The sequence below is a fragment of the Pantherophis guttatus genome, chromosome 3 (assembly GCF_059756535.1).
Source record: "Pantherophis guttatus breed Tessera chromosome 3, ASM5975653v1, whole genome shotgun sequence".
Classification (NCBI taxonomy): domain Eukaryota; kingdom Metazoa; phylum Chordata; class Lepidosauria; order Squamata; family Colubridae; genus Pantherophis; species Pantherophis guttatus.
In genome coordinates, this window is record NC_142065.1 from 24,939,139 (window position 1) to 24,948,977 (window position 9,839).

Genomic DNA, 9,839 nt, shown 5'->3' on the forward strand with positions numbered 1-9,839 from the left:
AGGAGCTGTTCCTGCCAGTGAGAAAAGAAAGAATACCAGTCTCTGTTTTAGGCCCAAATAGTGCTACTATTTATCTGAAGTCATCTAGCAAGCAGGACATTGTAAACCCTCCTGGTTTGGTCCAGGAGGGACCAAATGTTTGGTCCAATGGTTTCCAGCCGGTTGTATCCTCACAGTCAGACATTGTGTTTGCTTTCTTTCCAACTCCACATACTGCATTTCAGTGCTTGTAAGTTTTAGTATGATCCTGAGATTTGTAATAGTCTACCTTTAATAAAGGTCAAAGTGGGAAATGTTGAGATTCAGCCTGCCAGCCGGAGTTATCATTCAGCTTCTCTTTCATGTCAATGTCTATGTCATTTTTTTTTCTTTAAAACCAATAAATCCCTATATAAAAAGTAGTCCTTCAAAGTAGAAAAGTAGAATCTAGTTAGCTTGCTTACTTGCCTCCTCCTCTTCCTCCTCTTTCAATTAGACAGTTACAAGGAACACTTAAACTGTAGCCTAAAGTGATGCAATATAGAGATTCTCTTTGTTTTAGAGTTTGTTGTGTATTTTTTTTTTTATTTGATTTATATGCCGCCCTTCTCCGGAGACTCGGGGAGGCTTACAATGTGTTAAGCAATAGCCTTCATACTTTTATATATTTATACAAAGTCAGCTTATTGCTCCCACAAACTGGGTCCTCAATTTATCTACCTTAGAAAGGATGGAAGGCTGAGTCAACCTTGAGCCTGGTGAGATTCGAACTTACAGTAATTGCAGACAGCTGGTGTTAATGCACAATGCTATCAGTCTGCTGAGCCACCAGGCCCTTTATTTTCTCTTTATTGCATGGAAACAAAGCCAAATAACTTATAGCAAACGAAAACAAAAGTTTTGAACAGATTATGTATCCAATTAGAGGTCTGTGTTTTATATCATTATCCTCGTTTTCTCAGTTTTATAACTGCCCCTTTCTTCAGAGTGGAGGAGCACAAATATAAAAATATAGAAGAAAATAAAATAAAGAACTGTGTTTTAGATAATTGTAGAACTGGGATATTTGTTTTTCAGCTTCCAATCAAAACACAAAGGCAAACTGAGGCACAAGGGATCTGATCTCCATCCTTTCAAGTAAGTGCAGCATCATCTTAAATGGACAACAGTTGCGAAGTAGTTCCAGTTTAGTATTTCTGTCTTACTAATCAAGAAGTCTGAGAAAATTATAAATGCAATCTGCTAAGGTGGCCATGGTTTACTATTACTTTTTTTTATAAAAAGTTTTTTTTTATTTTTTACACATACATGCACACACAAACATACAATGTATTTTGCTGAACAGAGTATTTGGCCGGTTAACAAATTTAAACAGTTTTTAGTCCTTTCAATTAAAATTACAATGTCTATACCTCCTTTTTGCCATAGTATTTATTTTCATCTATTACCCTTCATTTTCATCTCTAATTTTAACCAAATTCCATTTTCCCCTTCTATTCTATATTAAACCCCTTCTCATTGTCATCTGTTTTTGTATCCATCATCAGATTAATTAATTTTGTGATGTTACAGTTGTTCAATTCTTATAGGAATAGTAAACCCACTTATTTTATAACATACATTTCCTTAAATAATACAGTCCAACATTTTAATATAAATCAATTAATTATGTAAATATCTTTTTCATTTATATATTCAAAGAAGAAAAAAAAGAATATAAACATGGATATTCCAATTAGTTCCATTTTCATAAATCAAATAATTTTCCTCATATGTTCCTCCAAACCACATCTTAATCATTTCTACTTTCACCACAATATTCAATTAAAAATATTTCATTTATTACAATTTCCTTAGTTAAATTTAAAAATATTCTAGCTGTTATCCTCTAATCATATAGCTTTCCCCATGTATTATTCCAAATCATCACTTAATCATTTCTACACACACCACCATAAACCATTAAAAGTATTTCAATTATTACAATTTAAACTTATTCATATTTCTAAAAAAAACCCTCATCATTATCTAGATTTCAAAAATACAAATGATAATATTCCAATTATTATTCAGTTCATTTTCACCATATGGTTTACCATTATTTCTTACTACAATTCGTATTTCAGTTCTAGATATATACATCATATTCCTCTTTTATTTATTTCTCCTTTTCTCCCTTTTCATTTTCATTTTTACCTTTTTCTTTCCCCTTTTTTCCTCTGCTTTAAAATCCTGATCTTTCCTGTTTTGCCCTATATTTCCCATTGTTTCCCCTCTCTTTTCTCTTTTTTTTATTTCACCACGTTTAGCCCACTATTTACCCCAGTATTATCATTCTGTATTTCAAAGTCCTGGATTCTTCTATTTTGCCCTGTTGTTTTCCACCCTTTTTCTCTCTTTTTTATCTTTTCACTGTAAATCCCAGTGTAATCATTTAAGTTCTTTGTATTTTTTCTGTTCCACCTTTCTATCCTTATTTGTCTCTTTCCATTTTTTTCATTGTTAATCCCAATGTAATCTCTAAAAACTTCCTTTTTATTATTACTATCCATTATTACTTGAGATCCTTATAAAGAACCATGCTCCTTTGGCCATGCACATACTGAGACTTTCAGACTAACTGGTTGACTTCTTTCATCTACAAAATCAGTTTTAAAAAGACAGTATGAGATACTGGCAGAATGAGGTACTATAATTTTGAACTGAAACCACTTCAGCATTCAGAAAAAGTTTCTTGTCTTTACAGCTGCCTGCAATACAGAAATAAAAAGAAGCGGTATGATTGTATTAGCTAGCATAGCATAGATATGAACATGGAGGCTAAGCTTTAATAATGTCTATGGAGATTCTCAGTCATCCAGGTCATGATTGTCCCAAAGGTCCTCTTTCTCAAGGCAACTGGACTTTGTTTTTCCTGGAAGACCTTTTGCTTCTCATCCAAGAAGCTTCTTCAGTTCTGATTCTTTAATACTTAATGCATCAAACAAAAGTGGTGGATTCCTCTTATGGGACATCTTCAAAGCAAACGGGAAATAAACAGCCACTTGTCATATATGCTTTTGTGGAGAGTCCTGCATGAACTTGGACTTAATATGACTCTATAACTCTATTACACACATACATACTAATGTGACTTTAAAAAAAAAAAGATTTGAGAAGTACTTTTTTAAAAGGAAATATATCCAGACTAAAGTAGCAATGGATAATCAATCTCAGATTGGGGATGAGTGTTGTTATGCATGGTGTTTATTTGAAAATTTTCTCTTCATGGCCACACATTTATTAGTTCAGTAGAGTTCCACCTCAAGGATTTTGGATTATTGACTGGGAGGCTATTTTACACACATATAAGCATAATAATGGCCAGTTGACCAATTTAGTCCTGACAAACAGGAGTAAGTAAAGTTAAGAGCCCAGTTTGGTATACAATTAAGGCATCTGACTAGAAAACAGGAGATTGTGAGTTCTAGTCCCACCTTAAGCACAAAGCCATCAGGTGGCCTTGGGCCAGTCTCTCTCTCTCAGCCCTAAGAAGCAGGCAGTGGCAAACCACTTCCAAAAAATACCTAACCAAGAAAACTGCAAGGAATAGTCCAGGCACTTACCAGAATTCAAAACTCACTCGATACAAAAAAAAATAAGAAGATAAAAGTTAGCATCCCAAAATTAACTTCGCTGTTATGTAAAAACTGAATGAAATGGGAGGTGATAGCCCAGATGGTCCATGATAGCCGTCTGCCTTACTGCCAGACTTCTGGGTCTATAAAGCAGTTGGTTTTATCTATGAGGCAATTTATGAGTTATTATGAATTCTTGATCTTTGTGTTCAGGAAAACCTTTCAGGAGAAGGATAAGCTATGGCTCCTCCGAGAACAGAGGCGAAAGAAGAAACTCAGGAAGCTGCTCAAAAGAATAAAAAATAATGACACATGTAGCATGCCAGGCCTGACATGCTTCACACATGACAACCAGCATTGGCAGACTGCCCCCTTGTGGACATGTAAGATATATCTCCGTGCATGTAAAGCATTTAAAATTATTTAGAAAGTACTTTACAACGGTTGTCAAATGTTAACATTTTATTTGTAGTGGGTCCTTTCTGTGCCTGTACCAGTGCAAACAACAACACATACTGGTGTATGAGGACGATCAATGAGACACACAACTTTCTGTTCTGTGAATTTGCTACTGGCTTCCTTGAGTACTTTGATCTGAACACCGACCCTTACCAGGTAATTAAAAAAAACCCCAAAGGTTCAGAGTTTGCATATGATCAACTTTCCATGACCCATACACCAAAAAAAAAAAAAAACTGAGTCTGCCCTGGATTTACCACTTTTCATGACAATAACATCAATTGGCACACTACATTTTGCAGTTGGTCAGATATGACTGCACCAGTGTTGGCTGCAAGAAACCTTTTCATATATATCAAGCTTTCCGTATCTCATGCTCTCTTGATATCTTCAGATTGCAGGTCCCACAATTTATTCTCCATGTTGAACTTTTAGTTAGTTTGCATTGATGTTTGTGAGATGATAGGCTGCCTATAAAATGGCCAACACCTGCTGTTGCCATCCCATTAAGGCCTTTCCCTAGCCAGCACAAAGATTGGCTGTAAAAGCTGAGCTGAGAGGTTCTCCAACAGTAAGATTCACAAAGAATAATAGTTGGAGGAGCAGTAGGAAGTAAGAAAGAGTGGAGTAGAAGGTAGTTGTGTGTGTGAGAGTTGACTAGGGACCAGATTTGTCGTGTTGGCTCTCTTGTTTTGGAGCCACTAACTTGGGTACATGTAAAAAGGGCCTGTGACAATGTTATAAATTAAAGCTTATAATATTAGCCTCCTCATGAGGTGAGGATGAAGTTCAGTTCTACAGCTGCCTTCATCACTACTTCCTTTTTCTCCACCAAAATCTCATCTCTGCAGAAAAAGGAAAGGGCAGTAGAAGTCTAAGATTAGAGATCTAACATCTGAGCATTAGGAATGCAAGTGCCTGTATCCAATTTTTTGGGGAGGGGGGAGTGATCACCCCCCACTCCCCAGCATATTGACGGGGGCCCACCTTTCCCTTTGGCACAGAGTGCCGAAAAGGTCCTGCGGAAACATCCCATGGACGCGCTTGTCGAAGCCACATTCCGGAAAAGCCAAACTTTCAGGTTCTAGCGCACATGCACGCCCCATGATCAGCTGGCCAGCGTGCATGCGTAGGCCGGTTTTCGGCACTGCCGCACACACAGGCAGCTGATTGCGCATGCATGCGCACCAGAAACCCGGAAGACAAACAGGCAATGCCATGCATGCTGGGCAACATGGCTTCGTGTGCCACTTTGGGCATGCGTGCCATAGGTTCACCATCACGGTGATAGGGAAACCCCACCAGATTTTCCGTATCATTCACAAAGAACTGTTTCATTTTGCATTGCAGACTTCTAATCGTTTTCTATCAGCCTTCTATCTCAGGTTGGGGGTGGGTGGGTGAATGCTACAACTCATATGCTCTCCCCATAGAGAATAACAGACTGCCCTGAACTGCATTTATTTAAACATTCACAAGCACATTGATTGGCTAGATAGGAAGATTCCACATAAACCTTTCACATCAATTCATTTGTCTTTTTTTTTTTCCTGTACACAAAATGGTGGCATGTTATTCAGAGCTGAATGCTAGTCTTCCCCTTGATTATTCCTGCAACTCAAATACACTGGAAAAAAAAATCAATGCAATCTCTCCTCTGCTTATTGAATACCTGCTATAATTTAAAAATTGTTTCTTTGTGCAGCTAATTAATGCAGTAAACACACTGCATAGAGATGTTCTCAACCAACTTCATGTGCAGCTCATGGAATTGAGAAGTTGCAAAGGCCATAAACAGTGCAACCCAAGGACCCGAAATATGGAACTTGGTAAGTTCAGTTTTTATTTCACTTTGGTAAGAGGAGTGTGCTTAAATAATTAGAATGATACTATTTTAAGTCACTTGTATATACCTTTAAGTAGTTTAAACAGGAAATCTAAATCAGGGATAGGTTTCAATCACATATTTAAACTTCATATAGATGTTACGGGAAGCGTCTTCATTAATTCCCCCAGTTCTAATTAAGGAAGGTATGGTATGAATTTATAAATAAATTCTAGAATTTATCATAGGTCTTACACTGGTAAGATAAATAAGAATACAGACATTGGGAACTTTCAAGTGATAAAGTAGTAGTTATTAACTATATGTAGCTTTGTGGAGTAGCAGTGTAAAAAGTGCAGAATGGCTTAACTCAATGACTTTATTTAAATTCAGTATTCCATCACTTTGCCTCTGTATCAAACTGCAGTTGGTGCATAATAAATGTGAACCAGCTTTAAAGTTATTATGGGAATGTAAATTGAATGTGTAGATTCTCATTCTACATGCAGCTGGTGTGGTTTTGTTCTCTCAAACTTCTGTGTTTGGAAAAAGCCACAGTACTTAAAACAAACTTTTAATAGATTAATTTTACAATATGCTTTTCTCCCCCCTTGCTTCCATGAACTCTTGCTAATTAGTACTATTTTCTTCATTTAGGTCTTAAAGATGGAAGCTATGAACAATACAGGTACTAATACTAATTATACGTTTCCCCATGCCCAGAAGTAAATCTACATTAAATATTAAAATAATCCATAGGCAGATAGAATTATGTTGAGGACAGCAAAACATTGGGTTCCTTTTGGTATTTTAATGTTAGAAATGTTCAATTGCCTACCCAGCATGCTTGCTTGGGTTTTTGTTTTTCTTTCTTTCTTTTTTTCTTTCTTTCTTTCTTTCTTTCTTTCTTTCTTTCTTTCTTTCTTTCTCTTTCTTTCTCTTTCTTTTTTTTCCCTTCTTTCCTTTCTTTCTTTCTTTCTTTCTTTCTTTCTTTTTTTCCTTTCTTTCCTTTCTTTCTCTTCCTTCCTTCCTTCCCCCCTTCCTTCCTTTTCTTTCTTCAATAAGGTGTGTAATTAATTTTTCTGTCCTATTGTGTCTCAAAAATTAGGCAGTTTCAACGTCGAAAATGGCCAGAAATGAAAAGATCTTCATCTTCCAAGTCACTGTAAGTTGGAATTTATTCTTGTAAATCATTAGTTTTTGCTTCTTGTTATTTTTATTTATTTCTTGCACACAGTACATATTTACAACTGCATATATCCTGTTTCAGTCCATCTTAACAGAGAGAAGGTTGACAGAATGATGGACCTCATGTAATATTTGGAGTCTCTAGCAAAAGGTTTACTGGGTTCAATCCTAATATGATGGAACCTTCAAAGCTGAATTACTGTATCATGGAGGTCCAATATTTAGAAGAGGATCTTTTTTTCCCCTGAATTCTGAATGTGTCTGTTAATCAGAGTGGAATGCTGCCTTATGATGCGTATATAGAGGTAGTCTTGACCTACATTCATTCAGTGACCTTGAAAGTTAGTGGCACAGAAAAAAATGACATAACTATTTTTCACACAACTGTTGCAGCAACCCCACACTCTTCAGATCAAAGTTCAGCTGCTTAGCAACTGGCATGTATTCATAACAGTTGCATGTCCTGGGATCATGTGATCACCTATTTGCAATATTTCCAGCCGACTTCCAATAAGCAAAGTCAATGGGGGAAGATAGATTTGCTTAATGATCACAAGTCACTTAATTGCCGTGATTTGCTTAACAGTTATGGCAAAAAAGGACCATAAAATTGGGCAAAACTCAAGAGCTTCCTTGCTTAGGAACAGAAATTTGGGGCTCATGGTCATAAATCAAGAACTTACCTATGTAGAGCGCATTAGGCAAATGTGTCAGCTGCCTTCTAGCTGTGCCAATCTAAAGCAAAAACTGGAGCTCAAAACTTGAGCCCAAGCTTAAATATCAGATTATAGCTACAGGTAGTCCCTAGTTAATAATGGCAATTGGGATTGGAATTTGCATTACATTATGATGCATTTGTAAAGCAGAATATTATTGAACACACATTTTAGCAACAGCAATTCTAGCAGATCCTGGTTACTGTAGTTAAGTAAATCATTGCAGAGCATTACATGAGAACCTTGTGTGACTGTGATCTCCTTTCCTTTCCTTTCCCTACCTCCCTCAAAAGTTATTGCCCTATGACCATGATGGCAAATCTATGGCACATGTGCCAGAGGTGTCAGACAGAGCTCTCTCTGTGGGCACGTGCCCATCGCCAGCTGCTCTTTTGGTTTCTGGTGGTGGTCTTCGCGGGCACAGAGCACCGAAAAACATCTCGAACAATGGCCAAAAAACAGGCCGTTTTTCAGGCCATTTTCCAGCCTGTTTTCGGGCTGTTTTGGGGCCAAAAACAGCCCAAAAAACGGTGAAAAAACAGGCATGCGCGCGCCAGCCAGCTGGTCTTCAGGTTTCCGGCGCTCTGGCGCGCACACACACATACACAAGCGGTTCCGATTTGGGCACTCGATGCTGAAAAGGCTCGCCATCACTGTCCTATGATATACTGTCATACATACAACGTCAGTACATTGCCCCCAACAATCTAGGTCCTCATTTTACCGACCTCTGAAGGATGGAAGGCTTGAATCAACCTTGAACTGCTCAGGATCAGACTCCTGGTTGTGGACAAAGTTAGCCTGCAATGCTGAATTTTAACCACTGCGCCACCACAGCTCTTAATATAGATGTCAAATTCCTTCTAAAAATTCAGTTGCCAAGTAAGGGAGATGATGGTCTCTACTTTTATAGAAGGTTCCACATTTAGCCCCTGTGGTTCATATTCTTTTCCTCATGTGACTTTGATAAAATTAGACTTCTGTTTCATAGTCCAATCAGTTACAATGACAATGAACTAATGATGTCTTTTATTTCTATTTCACAGAGGGCAACTTTGGGAAGGCTGGGAGGGGTAATTTCCTACAACTGCTAGACCTCAGTGAGGACATAAACTGGCCGGAACTTGAATTCTTGTACAGACTTAATAAAGTATGTATGATTTCAGACTGAATCATAATCTTAGCATGGAAGACTGGATGAACTTTGATGCTAAGGTAAATAGGATATTTGCATTTTTATGCAGTCCAAAATGATGCAGTTATCTTCTGGAGACTACTGTTGTCAAGAACCTGTATCCTACTAGTTTAACTCGCATTTGCTTTGGATTATACCTCACTTGCTTCACAAGCTATTTTATTTCAGTCAATCACCCAAGATACTATTCCAAAAGAGGACAGCAGCGAAAAATTGCAACCTTTAGAATCCTGAAAGGCAAAAGCACAGAAGATCAGATTTCAATAGAAGACAATTTTATATTTTCTTTAAATGAAAACATTGGAAAGACAAATGAAGATAATAACACTTTTTTTTTCCTTTCTGGCTTGGACAAATTAAACTTTGAAGCACTGATAAAAAAAAAATCTGTTAAGGGATTCTAGGCTCTGCAAAGGATATTACTGAAAAAAGCACCAATTCACCACTGTAATATTGTCACTTGTTTGTGTACTACAAAATGCAATTTAGTTCACAGTTTTCACATCTTCCTTGAGTTGAGAGAAGAAACAGAAAATAAACCCTCACTCGGAGAAACCACCTTTCCAGCATTGTATTGTAAATACTCAGTGTTCCATTTCAAAAAAAATCCAATCCAGAAGATTTTTGTTACTGAAATATTGGCATGCTCCAATATCATTTCTGAAAATGTCACTTCACTGCATAATTAAACTTTAGAATTGATCATTTTTTAAAAAAAAAATACCACTGCAAAATTAAAAGCAGTTGATGTATGTCTTGAATTTTAACAAAGTTGGATTTGTATTAAGTCTTTGTGGTTATACTGTATGTTTAAAAAAAAACCAAAATTATTACTATAAAAAAGCACTTGTTTACTTTTA

At 36.8% G+C, this 9,839-nt stretch overlaps 1 protein-coding gene across 18 annotated transcripts in view; it reads left to right on the forward strand.

Annotated features, from left to right (window-relative positions):
- The window catches only part of SULF2 (sulfatase 2), a 293,351-nt gene extending 283,512 nt beyond the window's left edge, over nt 1-9,839 (forward strand). For all 18 annotated transcript variants that reach the window (XM_034413833.3, XM_087889122.1, XM_087889133.1 and 15 more), the window contains 7 exons: nt 1,057-1,116; nt 3,810-3,979; nt 4,069-4,211; nt 5,761-5,884; nt 6,538-6,568; nt 6,989-7,045; nt 8,831-9,839. In XM_034413833.3, the coding sequence (XP_034269724.2) occupies nt 1,057-1,116; nt 3,810-3,979; nt 4,069-4,211; nt 5,761-5,884; nt 6,538-6,568; nt 6,989-7,045; nt 8,831-8,861 (616 nt within the window). In that variant the 3' untranslated portion in view covers nt 8,862-9,839. The remainder of the gene's footprint in view (nt 1-1,056; nt 1,117-3,809; nt 3,980-4,068; nt 4,212-5,760; nt 5,885-6,537; nt 6,569-6,988; nt 7,046-8,830) is intronic.